Genomic DNA, 19245 nt, shown 5'->3' with positions numbered 1-19245 from the left:
TATATATTAAAATTTTACGATACTTTAAAAATATAGTTATCAAATAATAAATAACTTTTTATAAAATTTCTACTAGCTATTTTCTTCTAACACTGCTGAATGGAAAAGTCAGGGTAAATAGAAAGAGGGCCGCTCGCTTTGAGATCCGGGTTGCCACGCGTGGGCAGGTTAGTGTGTCTGCATAAAATGTGGTATGCGAGCGTGTGTAGCTTAGCAACGTCCCCGGTTCTGGGTTCTAGAATGCGGCGGGGCCCACTCTTCCCCATGACTCCGCAGCTCGTCTTCAAAACTAAAGCGCCGGTCTCCTGCTGCTTCCGACGCCAAAGCTGATAAAGAAGAATCTCGATAACTCGATAACCGTCGCTGCCCCCATATCCAAGCCTGAGCGACCCAAGCCACGATTAGGGTTAGGGTTTGGTTGGCCGGCGAGGATGCTGGATCTCCAGAAGCGGCGGGTCCAGCTCGCGCTCTTCGTCGCAGGCCTCATCGCTCTCAGCATGACAGGTTCTCGTCCTCGATCTCTTCTCTTCGTACATTTCCCCTTTGTTTTTTCAATTTTTTCGGAGTTATTTTCCCGTAATTCCGTCGTTTTCCGTCCTGTAAATAATTGGCAATTAATTTGAGTGACTTTAATGCCTACGAGTTCATTCTGGCTAATTCTGCGTCAATTTGGATTATCATTTTGGTTGGAGATTGGATTCGATGCGGTTAGAATTTCGATTCATATGATACTAGGTGTGGTGGCTTTTGATCGCTGATAGAACCCAATAAGAACTTACTAATTCACTGTTTTGATTTTCATCATGCCCTTAGTTTCAAAAAGGTGTTTTTTTTTTCCTGGGATCTTAAATTCTTAGGAAATTTCAATCAATCATTTTGGAGAGAAAGCATGAAAGCGACATATGAAGAAAACATCTGAGTGTGATACTTTTGAAGTGCGTGGAGCTTTGGGGCCTTCATTTTTATTGCATTGGCATGGTTGGGATTGTGTTGTAACTAGTGGCAACCTAAGATATTTTGATTATATGAATATCTATGGATACTGGAGGAACTTGTCTATTCATGGTGTTTCCTTTATAATTTGGTAACTTCTACCTGGTGGTATTCATCATGTAATTTGTGTAGCCTGCTGCCATCTTGGAGCCAATGTTGTATTCGGGAGTCTTTCTTAAATGTTGGGAGTGGGCGTAGATTGTTCCACTGTAACCATTGGTCTTTTTGGTTTGTTTCCCTCACTCTCTTGTACCTTTTCTTCAATAACTCAACGTGGGGTTTTCCCTCCTTTTTCTGAAAATTTGGAAAAAAAGGAGGGGAAGTTCATTCAGTGGCTACCGAGGCTTTGCATCTTGATTTCAACTTAGAAGCTTGTCTTATTTACCATCTCATTATTTCTCAAATTATTTCAGCACTTTCCATTAGAATGTTGCTGCTATTGTCAACAACATACCAGCGCTCATGACTGCAGGTTTGTGTAAACATTGTCCGATGGCCATCAATCGAATAGAAAAAAAAAAAAACTTTTAACAAAAATCATTACTACTAACTAATCGGCATTCTGAAACCCGTGTAAATTTACTTCTAAGAAAAACTCACAAGTGTAAATAGTGAGCCTTATTGTGTTTAATTATATTTGCTTTCATGAATTTTACTTTTGACATTACTTCCGACTCTAGACCGAATTGCCCTCTTAGAAGGAAGGGGCTTTGGAATTCCTTCTTACTCTTGGTTTCCCATTACTTAATTTTGATGCTCTAAACTATGCATACAACCTTTTCTTCATAGTGTTGCTGCCGTCAATTTTGCATTTGCTGCAGCATCTCAAATAATTTTCCCATACCTATTGTTTTCTTAAGAGTATAATTATAATAGACAAAAACTTTCTTTGTTTTGGTTTTATATGGTAATGATATGTTGCCTGTATTTCTTTGTACTATGGGAAGAAATCTTATATGTACCCCATCCCTTTTGTCTGAGTCATTTCCTGTACCTTTATGTTGCTTCACCAGCCCATTTTCTTTGACATTATTTTCATGGCATGGGGTGGGGTGGGGAGCAAATCAAATCTTCTTTTTTTCTTGAATCTACTAAGGGCTAATTTTTATTTTACATTTGCATTTTTTTCTTTAATCATATGAGTTTTATTATTTTTTTCTTTTAAATTATATGATCCATGGTTAATCGAATCAATTTCATCTTATGAAGTAGTTCAAGTAACACTTGTCTTAGATCTTAACCTTAGCTGATTAGATGAAAACTAATGCACATAACTGCAACAAGCTGTTATTTGATTCTATATCATTGCTGATCCAAACAATGAATATCTTGTATGAATACACTTCTTTTGTCTCAAGCTTTGATGGAGAAATGCTGATTATCTCTAGGAAAACAAGCAGTTACTTGACCACAGGCTGATTATCTCTAGGAAAACAAGCAATTAATTGACCACATCTTTAGTCTACTCTGAGAAGTCTTCTAAATTTATTGAAGTCTCGACAACCATGATATGATAGGAGGGCATTGTTTGAGTAGAATATTTGGTTGGATCATCATCAAGTATACTAGTTCTCAAATTTTAATATTAAAATATTCTTTATCACCAAAGGATCCAGCATCCGCATAAGGTATTATGAGCTTAGGTCTAGAAATTTAAGCACATGATTTTGTAATGTAAATATCATTCTTAGAAATAGCATATCTTAGACCATGGGAAATAAAATAACCGGATGCTGTTGATATGAAACTTGCTTCCTAGGCATTGTTTCATTTTTGATAGTTTATGGCGTCATCTGTTATTATTACATCATCCTCGACATTCACCAGAACAAGAATACTGCTTCTTTCTTTATCTTTATGCAAACAGTAATAAAGTTAAGTGATGCCTTTGAACTCTTCAGTATCAGAAAAAAATATGGCCATTCTTTTGCATTAGGAACCATTTACCATGTAGATGAAGGGTTTAGAGTTTTGAGTTTCTTTTTTTGTTTCTTTTGGCACATCTTTAGTCTGCGTTTATGTCGTTTAGAATTTATTAGAATCTTCATTTTTATGTTTTGATTAATCCAAAAAGTTTATTTTATTAGATTTCGTAGACCTATTGTGGCATAACCTATGTATGTAAGGTGAAGACCAAGTGTTCTATCATGGTGATGAATTTCTTAGCATTGAATCTAGATTGAATTTGTTGTTCCTTAAATGTTCAAGTGTTCTCTAAGGTGAATCTCTTATTATCCCTTTTCTCTCCTCTCTTAATTTACTTTAGTAGGTACCGATATTTATTAATTAGGACATAGGAGTGATAATCCTACTTCATTTCCATGATTGATAATCACTTGCAGAGCTTGAAGCAAAAAGAGAAAAATATGTATTATTCATAACTAATGAGTACTCTGGCAGACACTTAAAAGGAGCTTTAGTCCTGCTAACAAGAACTTTACCTCTGTTCTTTTAAAGTGAAGCTCCCCAATTGCATAAACTTATTATAGGTGGTTCGTCCTCTGTTGCTTCTGCTCCTGCTTCTAAATACTTTGGAGCTTCCCTTTTGTTTGTCATACCATCTATATTACCATGATTCCACTGATATCACTTCCAAATAACAGTGTTTTTGTTCTTCTAGGTATTCTCATTAATGTATATATCATTAAATACCTTGTCAGATTGAATCATTCTACCAGTTTTTATTATGTTGTCTCTATTATAAAAGTATTTCATAGTAATGCTTCTTAGGCATTCTTACTCTGTGCCATCTTTGAGAATTTGCTATTTCCCTGATCTAATCATGCAACTATTTGAAGGTGACATCTAAAAAAGATTCACCACTAAAGTAAAAACTGGAGTGTGACTGTGCCAACAATGCTACAAGTAGATAATTTTCTCTTATATGGCACAAATGATGCTGCCACTCATTCTCACATATTGTCACAAACCACTAAAATTCATCGTCATCAACTTGTCACAATTAAGACAAAACTCTGTGAACTTGTCAATTTGGAGAAATACTTGGAAGTGAGTAGATTTTGCTAACACAAAGGATAAGGAGCCTAGAATTATCAACTAGTCTTAACTTCCCTTCTTTTGTAATATTAGGACAAAATTGGACTCTGTTTCCATTTCTTTGTGGTTCATGTAGTGATGGCCTAAGAGGAGGATGAAGAAGAGGCAGATAAGGATGTCTGAAACTTAGACTTACTAGCACCATAGATTTCATGCTGTGTGATGATTTCTAGGTACTCTTGCTCTAGATTTTGAAGTGCTCCTACATTATCTGGATAATAGAGAACAAAATCCTCCTCTTTTTTTTCTGATGTGTGGATTGAGCATGTAGCAGACAGCCAATTTCTTTATAAATATGTAAAGTCTAGGAGTATTTCTAAATCAGCAAGAAGTTGAAAGTTGTCAGGGGAAAAAAGATGGATACTGCTTTCTTTATTTCACTACCAGGTTTGGTGATGAAAATTGGTGTGGATGATAAGAAAAATTTCACCTGGACTTCTATGAGTACTGAAGGCAGTTCCCTTGCATTTGAAGCACTAAAACTTCTGTTTAAGCAGTGTCAACGTTCCACTGAAATTAATGTTCTATCTTGTGGGCATCCTTCCAATCTTTTGGTTATAGCCAACAAACTAACTGCTGGCATTGTATATGAATTGAAGCTATATTTTACTTCCACTGCAAATGCACTGATTTTTTCCTGTTGAATCATTAATTATAAGCCCTTATATTCATATCCCCCTTTTCTCTTTTCCAGCTGAAAAGTTCAGGGAACTTGTTGGAAAAGGAGCTGCATCCAAAAGTGGTGAGTTTACATTTTTGAACTGCTTTGACATGGGCTCCGGAACTCTTGCTTGTGGGGCCAAAGAAGGCATCAAACTCTATGTCTACAACCTCCGAAGTGCTCATGTGGAGAAAATGAGGCAGCGAGCCACTGAGGCTGCATTAACTGATGCGTTGAAGGAAGGGTTGAGTGCGAGTGATGCGGCAAAGCAGGCACAAAAAGTTGGAGCAAAAGCTGCAAAGCTGGCTTCCAGGCAGGCCAAGCGCATTTTGGGTCCTATTATATCCTCAGGCTGGGACTTCTTTGAAGCCATATACTTTGGGGGCACCATGACAGAGGGATTTCTCAGAGGAACTGGCACCTTGTTTGGTACCTATGCAGGGGGGTTCCATGGAGAACAAAGGCTGGGTCGGTTGGGTTATCTTATGGGAAGCCATCTGGGTAGTTGGGTTGGAGGAAGGATAGGGTTGATGGTATATGATATTGTAAATGGAGTGAATTATTTACTTCAGTTTGTCCAACCAGAAGAAAACACAAGCTCCATTTTTTCTGATGAAGATTCTGATTCTGAAGATACATATAAAACAGATGAACACATTCACTATGAAAGTCCAAGTGGGGAAACTGGTTATTATGAAACTCCACAAGGTGAAACAGAAGAGGCTGAAGCCTCAGGGGGTTGGGGTATTTTTTAGATGATTAACCAGTGAGATGCTAATGATTGTTGTGACATATGTAGCAATTTCCATTTTCACGTTTCTTAGTGTAATTTGTGCAGAGTGTTGAATATATTTTGTTTTGGGTTTATCAGTGAAGCATCAGGTCACTGGAGACGCACAAATAGTTTATTACGTGTTGGAAAACACAATCTGAATTGCTTGACGATTGAAAGATTCTACATCTTTAAGATTATAGGTCAATAAACAACTTTGTTGCTGGTTGTCTTAACATCCATACTTTTGCAGCCATGATGCTTTGATGATTTACAGGGAAATATGATGATTTGGCAGGATGCCTTTTGCTGCTGCAGAGCTTGATATTTCTTTGCATACGTGTTTTGATTGAACTTAAGATTCTCTTCAAGAAAATTAATCATAGATTGATCAGGTGGGGCTTGTTGATAAGTTATTTATTTATTTACTTTTAGTGGATGTTGATAAGTCCTTGGTGGAATATTGCTTAACAATTTTTTTTTTCAGGTTGAGTTTGAGATTTCAGATATGCATAGAATTTCAGGAAAAAAGTTTATTAGTTTTTGTAGCTTATCATCCATTTTTGAAATTTATTATGACTTTTGTTTTAATTCGTGGCACCATCTTCCCCTCTGTTGTATTTTGTCATTGAATGGGTGCCTTACGAAACATAGCCTGCTATGAACTTGAAATATTAACTCCATGCCAATGTGTAGATGAAACAATATCACTCATGAAGATTCAGCTAAACTGTCAAATGCAAGTATTACCGGTTTATGATTATATGATTATTATTCTTAGCCTTTGCGCTTTATTTTCCCAACTTGTCATCTGACTCCACAAAACTCCAAGAGGCCATGGCAGGTTGTAGGACAGGTGTCTTTTTAGTCAAATTGTAAAATAATGAAGGTAGGATAGATCTTTTTTCCCTTTTCTATTTTTTTGACTTCATACAAAAATTGTATCACTTTGGTAAACAATGTCATAGGGATCAATTTAATTTATCATTGACATTGAATAATTTTTTCTGACATATTCTATATTTCTACATGAGAAGATCCAATAAGTAATTTATTAAGTTAAAAGAAATTATAATCCTCACGAATATTAAGTTAAAAGAATTGAAAGAACTCAACCCTACGTTTTTTCCAGGGAACTTGGCACTCGAGCCAGAATTGTTGCGCTCAAGAAAGGAGAACAAATAATTATATTAAAGATATTCTTTTTTTTTTACAAAAATATGCTTCTAAAATTTAAATTTATGTAAATATTTTTTTAATTAATATTTATTTCTATATTCCCATAAAATATTATTTTTATACATATGCCCCAACATAGTTCTTCAAATATCATTAATAAAAATTATATTTATTTTAATTAAAAAATAAAATAAAATTTTGAAATTATTTTTTATTTTCCACCGTTCATTTTATAATTTTTTTTCACATCTATCTATTAAAAATATTTTAATTATTTTAATTTAAAATTGTTAATTTTTTAATAGTATTAGATGGTGTGGATATATATATATATAAATAGAATAGCAAAATAAATATTTTATAAGAACATACGTATAAATATTAATTTTAGTAGAATATTCATCTAAATTCGATATTTAAAAGGTATTTAAAAAAATAAAAGTAATGTCACTGTACAGGCCGTTAGGCGTTAGCTCCAAATGTCCCTCTCTAAAGTTCCTTCCCGAAGACTACGATCGCCTCTCTCTATACCCCTCCGCCCCCTTCGCTCCGCTGCTTCTCCCGCGAGCTTTCCTCCGTTCCGTCTGTCCCCGCACCCGCCCGGTCTTCTTCGGCGCGCACGCAAGAAGCCGACGAAGCCTATGACCTCCCACACCGCCTCCGCTTCCTCGAGGCTCTCCAGGCTCGCTCGCCCCCTTCGCCTCTACCGAGGACAATGGCGCCGGGGATCCCAACAAAAAAGAGCCTGCTGTTACTCACTACTCCGTGCATTACAATTTTCATCAAACTGTACACCAGCAAGCTCAAAGTATGGGTTGCAGATGTACAATCAGGAAGCCACTTTTCCAGTCACCTGATATATACTTACATACAATTTTTTGACTGTTGAGGGTTAGCTTTATTGCTTGTCGGCCTGCACACACTTCCTTCATTGTGCTAATGCTTCTCTAGCTGTGGTTTTGTAGTTTTGTATGGGTCAATGATTCCACATTGTTGGTTTGCATACTTCCTGTATCTCGTGGATCTCCACCAAAGAAACCATTGGTTCCTTCTGGCCCAAAAATTCAATCAAATGAGAAGCAAAATGTTATTCAATTTAGGACCTTCCAGGATCTGCTAAAAGATGAATATGATGAAGCTTTGTTTGACTGCTATGCCACATTGCAACGATTATTGGCCTCTTTGGATGGGACAATCGTACTTGCTCTTGCTTGTTTAGGTGGCTTACCCAAATAGAATTGCTGTTGGAGGTCATTCTTACGGGGCAGTTATGGCAGCTGATCTCTTAGCCCATGCTCCCCATCTTTTCTGCTGTCGAATTGCTCATTCTGGAGATTACAACAGGACCCTAACTCCCTTTGCCTTTCAGGTTGGGACATTTATACCTGTTATGATTTTCCGGCTTGCTCTTTTAGTAGGTTCTTGTTAACTAGTTCTCTAAATAAAGATGCTCCTCTTTGCATAATTTGCAAATATCTTACTGGATATGGATCTAATGGTTGCCAATTTGTGGATGTAGAATGAAGATATAACTCTTGGGAGGCCACTAATACTTATGTTGAGATGAGCCCTTTCATATCTGCAAATAAAATAAAAAACAATTCTATTGATACGTGGAGAAGAAGACAACAATTCAGGAACGCTAACAATGCAGGTACCCAAAGCTTTATATTGCTATTTATGTTGTATTTACGTATGTATACACTGGAAATGCTTGTTCCTTATCTTTTTCTCAGCCTCTATTTTTTGAAGAAATTATCATAATAATTGTTGTATCAAATTATAAAAGGGATAGTTTATTATACATAAAAGAGTTCAAAATGTGGGTGTGGTGTGGTACTACTTGTTAATCAAAAAAGTGCGCATCTCACTTGACGAGAGTAAAGATTAAATGGGAAACCTTCTGGCTGTCTCTTATTCCATCCCTCTGATCATGTGAAGAGCTTTACAGGCATTTGCAGTACAAAACCAAGAACAGTAAAATTGCTGTTCAAGAAACTGGTTGAAATATCATTTTAAGGGATATTTGCAAGTCTATTCTTTTATTTCTATATGATACCAGCTCTTTCCATTCTTATGCTTGTAGATCAATTTTTTATGCCTCAGCTCCTACCGGTGGTGTCCCTCTCTGTTGCCATTACTTGATTACAGTTGTTCGTATTGTTGATCTTATAAGCGGATTACACAAATATTGGTGCAGAGTGATACACTAGTAATGATCCAAATATCCAATGCCAAGAACCATAATCTAAAACCCAAAGCAGCAAGCAGTACCATTCCTGCAGCATCAACAGCTGATGAAAAGTTTCACTATGATTTTTTTTTTTTTTATCAATATGAAACCTTAATGAATAGACAAACACTTCCAATATGTCTGAATGGGAGTTTATTGCAGAAGATATGTTTTTGAAGTTTTCCAGAGCTGAAATAAACATTTGTTGGTTAGGCACTTGATCCTATATAGGAGCACTGGCTTTATCGTTCCTGCATTTTTGTCCTTGCATTTAGATTCTGCATTATGCCCTTTGAAACATCATTAATTCATGTCTGCACTTCTACTGGTCTTGCCCTTTTTCATCAGTTTCTTTTTTGCTCTGCCCGCCCATCTTCCATTGTTCTCATAAAAGCAATTCCCACAAAAGCTGTTTCTTCTTATTGCACTCAAATAATGTATCACCACCAAACATTTATTTAATGGAAGTAATGGCTGTTATTTGTATAATAGAGATGTGAATTTAAAATACTTGAATTTAATTAGATTATGAACAATAAATTAGTCAACAAAAAAGGTTTGAAATAATAGCCATTGTAAAGCTACAGCTATCGCATAACATTTCTGGAGGTTCCCCGGAAAGGTTAATTGAAGGTTTGAAATAATAGGCTTGATCTCCTGATCCATGATAGGCTTGGTTAACTGAAGGTTATCATCATCTGCGATAAATTCCAGCACTGGGAGCAGCTATACAGGAGTAGGGGACACCTTTGGCGCCCATCTAGATTTAGAGGTATCGCACCTTGTCCTGGATCTACGACCCATCCTCCATGATAAGTTGCACAAGAGCTGAAGTGTTTAATCCAGTTCCATTGAGGGTACAGTAGCACGATTTGGAAGTAGGTAGTGTTTCTATCTCCTGCTTGAAACCAGGAAGTCCAAGCCTTCTATTGCCAAAGGAGTTCCTGTTGTTTCAGAATCTTGTTGTAGTGAGCAAGCAGGGCTAGTAGCGACTCAAACTTCAGCCAGGCGAAACCATGTGTTTTGGCCTCTTGTTCTTGAAATTAGAATATTTAAGCTTCCAATGAGCTAACCTGCTTGTCCATGTTACCTATGGTTTGCCAGTTCCAAGATCACAATGCTTGTCAGGTATTGCGAAACTATGGAGTCACTCAGTAGGATGGTGAACCCCTGGAACTAAGACTCTGCTGCCGAACGGACTATATTGATTCCTCATATTAAAGCTAGAATTGCTCGAACCGAAAAGGATAAGAACCAGTGACATCCAAGGAACTCTTCTGTAACGTGATGAGACAGTGGTCAGATGCTGAGCATGCCTAACGATGAACCCTAAGTTGAGGAATCTACGTTCCCATGGCAAACCCTCGATCAAGGTGTGCCACTATGGTTGTTGCATCATGTGTGTTGTGGCCCAACAGTTGAGATCCACAAGCCTGTTTGGAGTGATGAAGTTGCGAAACTCCTGTACTTAGGCTATAAGTAGTAGACTAGCCCCACTACTTGTCCTCGGGATTGAGAATACAATTGAAATCTTTGATGGGGACCAATAGGTGACCAAGACTAATAACAGAAGTTAATGTGGGCCATAAAGGTTGATGTTCCCGATAATCCATAGTTGCTTAGATGATTTCTGGAATGGAGGACTGAGTCTGAGTGGGTGTTATAACACTGAAGATCGCCTGGCATCGGGTCGAATAAAGATCAACTAAACCCAACTTAGGTTGCCAGCAGACTGAGACTGCCAGGTGTGAGTTGGTGGTATTTCTAATGTTGGTGTGAGATTGAGATAAGGGTGATGATGATTTGATTTGAGATGTGGGGATTGGCAGTAAATGATCAATTCATACGTTAATTAAGTTTGTGAGATGAGCTAGGGATGAAGATGTATTGCTTTGCCATTATGAATTTGATAGGGCACATGCTAGAAAATGTCATATGTTTTGCATATATTGAGATTTATATAGTTTCTTCCATAATTTGAGTGGCACTTTATGTTGTAGTGCCATATATTGTCTGGGAATAAACCTAGCAAATCCAATATTTATAGAAGTGCCTGAATCAATAGTTGTAGAAGCCAGCCACGCACTCCCCCATTAACTCCCATTCTGCACTAGAAAATGCGAGCATAGAACTCATATCAAGATTATATGACACTATGCTTACACAATCATCGGCCAAATCAGTAAGAATAATAACACATGGCAAACTAAACAAGTATGCCACTTGTGGTTCTTATGAAACTACAGTTTGCCATACTTGTTCTAATAATGTGGTTCTTAAGATTATATGACACTATACTTACACAGTCATCGACCAATGAGTAAGAATAATTACATATGGCAAACAAAACAAGTATGTTACTTGTGGTTCTTATGAAACTACAGTCTAGACTTATTCTAATAATGTGTTGAGAAATTCAGCAACATGAAAGTGTTCTCGTTGGTTAATGATCAAGGACATTGCTACTGACATGAATCAATGTAAAATATGGTTGTATGAGTAATATTAATTGGTTTGCTAAGTTTGGTGAACCTTGATAACTGATATGAGTTATGAACGCTTGTTGGGATATGGTTCATACCTGCAAGGTTCTTTGCCAAGGTGTTAAGACCCTTGCAGAAAGGCTTTCAAGAAAAAAGTTGGAAGAAGAACATCACCTAGCAGTTGATGTTCTGATTTTGATGGCGTTACCATCATACTTCTTAATGATGCGATATTTTGATGCTTCTTGCCTTTGGTGGTCTCTTTGATGCACTTGGGAAAAAAAAACAAATTTGTCTGTATTTTTAGCACATGAGGTATACAAATTGCCAATGTTATCTTAATTGAACTGCATGTTAGCATTTCTGAAATGCACTGATAGCTTATATGGACTAACTGATGCAGATCAAGTTGATTGTATGATGGCTTCTGTGGGCAATCAACCTACTCATCTACCTAAGAGATATACTAGTAGTAGCAACGTTGTGCTTGGGCACCAAACATGCGCACCATAAAATTTGGTTCCAAACTTACTGGAATTCTTTCAAAAAGCCATCCTGCATTTGAACAAGGATGCTTGATGGAAAACTGGCACCAACAATAGTAATGTACATCATCTCCTCTATATTGTATTCTCCAAATAAAGCTTTTGTTATTTCTAGACAAGTATATTGCTTATGATTCTTATGATTCTTATTCTTATTCTTATTCCCAATTGAGCGAACGATGTCCTCTCAACTGTACAACATGCCAACTGTTTTTGGTATTCATGTGGTTTAGTTGATTTCCTTGGGCCACTTCCTGAATATTCTCTTAAAGCTCTGTTGTTGATATCAATTGAAAGTTTCATCTTTACGATTGAAGGATTTAGCTAAAATTGCAAAGTTACTTCGATAAGTGACACATGCGAGTGTTGCACGTCAAGTGTCAAGAAGAATCCGATATAATTACACATCAGAAGGGATATGTTTGTATCTTATATATGTTTCTGTGCCTTAATGTATGTAACTGGATATGCTACTTCTTAGCTTCATAACACTGATAAAGCATTTGGTAACTGTTGTACCAGACTTGATGACTTTCATGTAGAAGTGCCCAAAGTAGACATGATGGTAATGGCATCATGAGTTGATGTATAAAATGTCAACAGCGTAACTGAGTGTTCCTATTGTCCAACACGCCAAAGAAAAAACCTAGAATTTGGAGATTCAGGCTAACATTGTCAAGAATTATGGATTTGGGATTAGCTGGTCTAGATCAAGAACTTGTAATTAATGAAATTTCAGAACAAACTAGGAATAGGAGAGAGTGCAAACTATTTGAAACATTTTAAAAGACAGGCACAAGTCAACGATATCGATATGTCAACGATCATGGACTATTTGTTCAAGTTGCTGAAGAATTGAGAAAAATGTATGTTACCATCAACTTGGTATTGACGTTGGGAAAATCTTCTGCGTAAAATCTGGAAATAACTGAATACTTTTCAGGGAGATGGAGAACATTATGCCTTGATATCTGGGTGGTCACAAGGTGATTAACATCATCTTTGGTCATGTATATAGCATCTGAGAGTATCAGAGCTTTTAAAAGAACTGATTCTTTCAGTCTGTAGCTTTCCATGTCCATTTCCATGAATGATTCTTCCAACTCTACAATTGGTGGTGGATGAAACCCTTTCCTTGAGCTTCTCTTAGTGCTCCCCTATAATTTTAATTGATCCTTGTAATTTAAGGAAATTACAATGGTTAATATACTGTATTATGCATAAATAATTGCAGAAATGTATGATGTAGTCTTGCAAGACCTGCAAATGGACTTTAATCTATATTTATTGTATATTACAAATTCTCTTAGTGCAACAAAACCCATAATCCACTCTCCAAGAGGCATGACGCGTGCCTAAAGGCAATCTAAGTACGCGTTTTTGCTTTTTTTTTTTTTTTTGGTACCCTCATCCCAACTGCTAACTTTTGTAGACTTGTGGAATTCAGGAACTCTGGTTGATGAGTACAATCATGTTTGATGGTCAAGCATGTGATTTACTGAAAGAATTTATCCTACAAGGGCTAAAAATATGCAATTATTAACATTATAGCTTAAAATTACAGCCTTTTTTCCCCTTAATTTTGTCTGATTTCTCTGAAGGCTTTAAAATGGCCTTTTTCCTTGGAACTAGTTAGGGATCAATTAGTTCACACATCCATCTGGTCTGTCTGGATGGTAGTCAACATGGGATCCTGAGTTTGCTTTTGATTGTTAGTTTCTAGTACCCCCTAATTCCTTTCTGAAAATCCACAAAAGTTTCAGCAAGCTCTGTTCCATAATTACGTCTCAATGGAATCAGTTGTTGGACGCAGCCATTGATTCAGTGTCTGAAAGCTAGGTGAAAGTGAGCCTTATACTTGCATAGATGGCTATCCTTCCTCTGAATACGAGCCATAAGTTGAGACCATTTTCTAATTTGAGGTTCTTTCTATCATTTAGGAGGTTGGAAGACCTTGATTTATTATCATGGAGCAAAGAAGTCAAACAGTACTTTTGACAAAGCAAAATTTATCATGGAGAGCAAATTATGGTTCTTCTTTAGTTCCACATGAATCTCAAGTGAGTTGACTCAACTGGTTCAACAAGTCTAAGTAAGGAGGTTCAATAATTTTGAGTGCTAAAGTCACTGAGGTCTTGCAGTTATAATTGCATCCAATTAAATGAATATCTGTTGAAGATTTTGAAAGGTCACCAGAACCTCAGCCATTGCTTTTGGTGGTCATGTCAACGAAGGAGAGGTAAAGGAGTCAGTGATGGAAAAGATATCTATCTCTGCGTCGAGTAGTCGCATTGTGTTCGTTTTCTTTAGAGCATAGTGGCCAAATTGGCAAAAGAAAGAAGACAATAAACTCTCTTTAGTGCAATTATGCCATAGCAAAATGTCTACATCCACAGGAACATCCCTCCATTTGCATGCCTCGTGGAAAGTGTAGGAGAGAGAGGAGAGAATGTAAAAACACCAAGGAAACCTCTAAAAGGTCATATGTAGTGGAAGAAAGGGCCAAGCACTACCATAAAGAGATTGATCTGCCTTGATCCGCACCATGAAAAGAGAAAAAGGTTCTGCTTAAGTCTCAGAGTTCCTTTTTTTTTTTTGAGGAATGAGTTCTTGCTCAAATATATGACATGATATGTCGACATCCTGATTCTCTCTAAATTCAAACTTTTCAATTTTTTAATTCTCTGGTGGTCCAGAGGAGTTACATTCCTAGATGTCAGGCTAGGATTTGAGTGAGGCCTTCACCTTGAATCATTAACAGGGAAAGGCCGCACCAGAAGTCGTACTTCTCACTGTAGGTGGAGTTCCCATGTATAAAGTGCCATCCTTTTCTTCCCTCGAGAGACTAGTGTCAAGTTTTTTTTCTACAGGAACCTTTTTGTAAGTCAAAAACTTGATATCAATTAGTTTCGTAGTATTGTAATTATGTCTAATAGATCCTCTGAAGACCAGCAGGCTAACACAAACACCTCAAGTGAAGCTAGAAGTTTTGGAAAATTGGTGCAGTACAAGTGTTTGTCAAGGGTGTAGTACGAGTTCTGTTCAGTGATGATAAGTAGTACGAAGTCTTTGTGATACCACATTAGACTTCTGTGAAGCACGTTTCTCTGTTGCAGAGATGGTCATAATTTTGTCTGAGCAGGGAATCGATCGATTACATAAATGACAAGAAAGATGAAGATCATGGGAATCAAGTCTAGGGAAATGCTGGCATGACAACTAGTGTGGTGTTGGAGTTTTTTTGGATTTCATGCAATGAGAGCATCAACTCTCTTGGAGAATTAGGTCTATAAAGTGAAGAAAATTTCTAGTGATCTCAGTAAACGTAAACTATGAAATGCAGGTGTCAGCCAGCCCAGTTAATTAAGTGCATTATGGAGGCTTTTTTTTTGAAAAGAAGCAATTCGGATGTGAAGATGGTTTTGAGTTCAAATCATCCCGACAGTTCTGAGAATTCTTTCTCTCTATATTTTTTTTACGTTAAAAACTACCATCATGCCTTAGAAGGCTTTTCTCCCTCCCATTTTGTTATGCACAACAACCAAGACATAACATGTCTGATAACTTCTAATGCTTTAATTCTGGAATGTCTACAGTGCAGCTACATTTCCAAATGACTTAATTAAAATCTCTGTTAAACCCATCTAAATTATCTCAAAATGCTTGTAATATCATATCAATCTTTTGTAGACTGCCCAAAGTAAGGCTGCTTCCATCTTACGCTCTACCAGGCTATTTTTCTCTTCCATTTCATGGTATGCTTTTTATTATATGCAAAAGCAAGAAAAAGAACCAGCTCGAAGCTGATCTAAATTTTCCTTCAAATTTTAAGAATTAAAACACCATGTGACCTCCACCTTCCTGACAGAAGCATGGGATCTTCGTCGTCCCAACCCTACTCATCAGAGTATGGAATCTTTCTCAGACCCTGGTAAACAAATTTTATTAAATAGTATGAAGTCTTGGAATGGTGCTTAGCCATTGTATGTTCTCTGGCCACATACATAGAATCTACTTTAGATAATGATGCGTTGGGATTATGTCATTTCAAGATAGCACTATGACTGGCTCTTCCATTCAGAAGAGCCATTTCAAAAGTTTGGGGTACTTCTGTTAAAACTAGTCACTTTGTGTAATTATTCAGGAAAGCGAACTGCAGTTTGATGGAAGCTCCAATTTAAAATCATGTTAAAAGAGAAACCATCTTTTTCAACTGCAGTAAACCCATTAAACACTCTGAAAGGAACATGCCAGGAATTGATGATCAGGGTGATGTTGAAGGATCACTCTGTTAACATGGCTGCAATGCCGATGTCTAAGCCTACAGCATCAGCAGAACCTCTGATAAAACTTGATTTCCAGTTTTAAGTATATCTCAGCATGATTCACCCTTTGGAACACGTTGTTCTCCTTCATGTACAAGTAAAACGTCTCGTGTTATCGGCCTTATTAAACAAAATCAGATAAGTTATCATGCATATTAGTCCTATTAGCTCAACTACTTGCAGTACATTGTTTGTGGATGATTCATCTTTTTCTGTATCTCTGAAATTTGGCACTGAATGAAAAGAAATGCTCCTGTCGTCAACATCAACCACCTTATCTTTTAAATTTTGAGTAGTGACTGCAAGTCTGCCTCTCTCTCTCTCTATGTGAGAGTGTGTGTGTGAGAGAGAGTTGAGGCTCCATTTCATCAGAAAATTGAAACAAAGCAGAATACAAGCCTTAAGAAAAGGCCTCACCAATCTGCTTGATAGTTATTAAACACACTACAATAATCCATCTTTTGGAAGGTCTAGAGAAAACCTTTTCCTTTTTTTCACCTTTATGGTTCCACTTTGCTGGAAGATTAAACTGCTACTGCCATTGGACTACGCAGGACTCATTTGCCAATGAGACCGTGTGTTTTTAAGGTTGCTGTTTGGTTGGTGCTGTGGCTTCCATTTGTTTGGGGTAGATGATCCTCAGAGGAGCTTATTAAAATGGTATCCTTCCGTTGTTCTTTCTTTTTTTCTTTTTTTCTTGCTTTCTTTCCTTCTTTTTTTTTTTTTTCTGTTGTTGTCTGCAATGATTAAAGAAAAAGGGATTCTTGGGAGGCTCAGCGCAGACTCCTCAACTGGACTGGGGGTCTGGCTAGCTATCATGCAGCCATGTGAAATGCTTTTGAGGGGCCCCAAACACCAAGAATATTTATTAAATTCTACTTTTGGCTGTTCTTCAAGCACAGCCAAAAGCGACTTTTAACTGAATTCCTCGCTCGTTGACACTATGTGCTCATCAATAGGAACAGTACTGTAGTAAAATTATTTCTTAGAAGCAAGTTGGCAGCTTTTATGTGGAATTAATTTTTTACATTTTTTTTGTTTTTTATTTTTGATACTCCCGAGGTTAATGCCGGTTTCAGGGGTCGCTTCCTGATCAAGTCCTTTATCTTACAGAGAGGGCTGTACGCATGTCGGAGATGGATAGATTTTACAAGATCCACACCTGAACCCATTGAGCTAACAGGTGGATTTGGGTAAAGGTTTCATTGTCCCAGCATTTTATGGCTCTTGATATTTTTTTTAAAATTATTATTATTATTTGTTATTTTTGCTAATATACATTTGCTTTCATGACAAACAGGCAGACAAAGTAAATGAATGGAATTTTCATATGAATACTGCTATTCTTTATCCGAGTGATTTCCACCAAACGGAATTTTATGATTTTCACCCTATGGAGATTTAATCTCAATTTTGATGGTGCTCATCTAAATCCAGAATGTGACATTCATCAATATAGAATGTAAAATAATATGAATACATTGACGTAGTTGAAACAAATGTAAATTCCTAATGACTATGCAAGCAAAATATTAAGAAACTATCTACAGAATTTTCACTTCAATTACGTTTCATCAAACATTGATTTGATCGAAACTTGACTATTTTGTAATTGTCCGTTCAAGATAGTTATCACTGCTGCCCTAGTAGCATGGTTTGATGATGCTACCCCGCCAAGAAATTATGATGTTGCTTCAATTTTTGACACATTTGTCAAAATTTAGAAAATTAATTAATAGTCATCATCCTAAAATTTCAGGGATGTGTCATTCATTGGATTCATCTTAGAATGTCATACACAATGGGTAGAAATTGTGAGGTTTCTAAAACCTAAAAATTACCTAAGCTTCATCTTTTTTCAAGGAGAAGTGATCCTTGTTTTAGCTTTTGTGGTTTTCTATGTTATATCAACTGTTCTGATTTACATGCTGCAGTTTAAAAACCATATTTATTTTCACATGATTTTGATATTTTCGCTCGTATCTGCAAACCTAGATGGACAGTTATGGTTCATCTTGGTTCAAGCATACCATTAAAGTAAGAAATATTCATCTTGGTTATGTGTGTATATATATATATATATATATATATATATATATATATTTCTGCTAGGGTTCGCGAGGTATTTTATGCCCTAATTATAAATCTATGTCATTATTATTATAATATAAATTACTTAAGTTTTAAGATCATGGCCATAAGCCTGTGTTTGTGGTGTTATTATTTCTTAAAGAGGCAGTTTATACATTACTCTTTTTATTGAAAAAAAAAAGAAGTCCTAATTTTTTCTCTTTTGCCTGAGTGGAGAAATACAAAAGAAATGTATCAGCTGGAAGTCAAGGACATCGATTAGAAGGAGAACTTGTCAAAGATTGGACTCCTTGCTTTACGTATATCAGCCCGTTTCTAGCACTTGTCATTTTGAATGAAAACACTCCTTGCTTGATTCCTCTTGTTGAAGGAGAAACAAGAAACAAAAATGTATGCACTGGCCATAGATTGGACTGTATTTATTAGATGTTGATTTTACAACCTTTTTTAAGAGTTGAACTATAGTTTTCTATGCTTCCTCTTACACGATCATAACAATTTATGTTATCCCTCACATTTATCCTGGCACTAGTCCTTTCGAGTAAAATTCTTAGGCCGATTCTACTTTCGTTCCTTTGCCCCATTGAAATCTTCTTTTAATGATCAAATGTTCAACTTATGAGATCATTGATGCCTCCATGTTCTCATGTTGGCGATCAAATGTTCAACTCAATGTTCCCCTCCTTTGAAGTAATGCACAATGTCAAAAAGAGGTTTTGTTGATGCCCTTTTGTCATGATACCATTTTGGTTTGTTTAGTCTATCATCTCAAGCTCCATGCCCCCCATTTCTCTAGAACAATGAGACGTGGCAAAAACACCAAACATGTTAGGAGAGCGTCCCCCCATTTCTCTAGAACAATGAGACGTGGAAAAACACCAAACATGTTCACAATGAGACGTGGGA

General features: G+C 36.7%; 1 protein-coding gene and 1 long non-coding RNA gene across 9 annotated transcripts; both read left to right on the top strand.

Moving 5' to 3' along the window:
• The first annotated feature begins 297 nt into the window (after positions 1-297).
• On the top strand, positions 298-5719 carry LOC103700972 (uncharacterized). The gene is made up of 2 exons (XM_008782886.6): positions 298-504; positions 4745-5719. Exons 1-2 carry the CDS (start codon positions 432-434, stop codon positions 5464-5466), a joined length of 795 nt encoding a protein of 264 aa, XP_008781108.3. The 5' UTR covers positions 298-431; the 3' UTR covers positions 5467-5719.
• A 1379-nt stretch (positions 5720-7098) lies between these two features.
• On the top strand, positions 7099-18234 carry LOC103700974 (uncharacterized). Of its 8 annotated transcripts, none has more exons than XR_015967880.2 (5): positions 7099-8031; positions 8182-8316; positions 11782-16908; positions 17362-17441; positions 17549-18234. It is a non-coding gene; the product is annotated as an uncharacterized LOC103700974 (long non-coding RNA). The 8 variants fall into 8 exon arrangements; XR_015967881.2 differs by having other exon boundaries at positions 17328-17441; XR_015967879.2 differs by having other exon boundaries at positions 17311-17441.
• Positions 18235-19245: the final 1011 nt, after the last annotated feature.

The sequence above is a fragment of the Phoenix dactylifera genome, chromosome 8 (assembly GCF_051530095.1).
Source record: "Phoenix dactylifera cultivar Ajwa chromosome 8, Ajwa_hap1_PhDact_Kaust_v1.1, whole genome shotgun sequence".
Taxonomy (NCBI): domain Eukaryota; kingdom Viridiplantae; phylum Streptophyta; class Magnoliopsida; order Arecales; family Arecaceae; genus Phoenix; species Phoenix dactylifera.
The sequence above is the reverse complement of the archived record's forward strand: the minus strand, read 5'-3'. Positions and strand labels throughout refer to the sequence as shown.

Coding starts and splice junctions, on each gene's coding strand:
- LOC103700972 (XM_008782886.6), top strand. CDS start 432: ATGCTGGATCTCCAGAAGCGGCGGGTCCAGCTCGCGCTCTTCGTCGCA. Junction 505..4,744: donor CATCGCTCTCAGCATGACAG/GTTCTCGTCCTC, acceptor TCTCTTTTCCAG/CTGAAAAGTTCAGGGAACTT.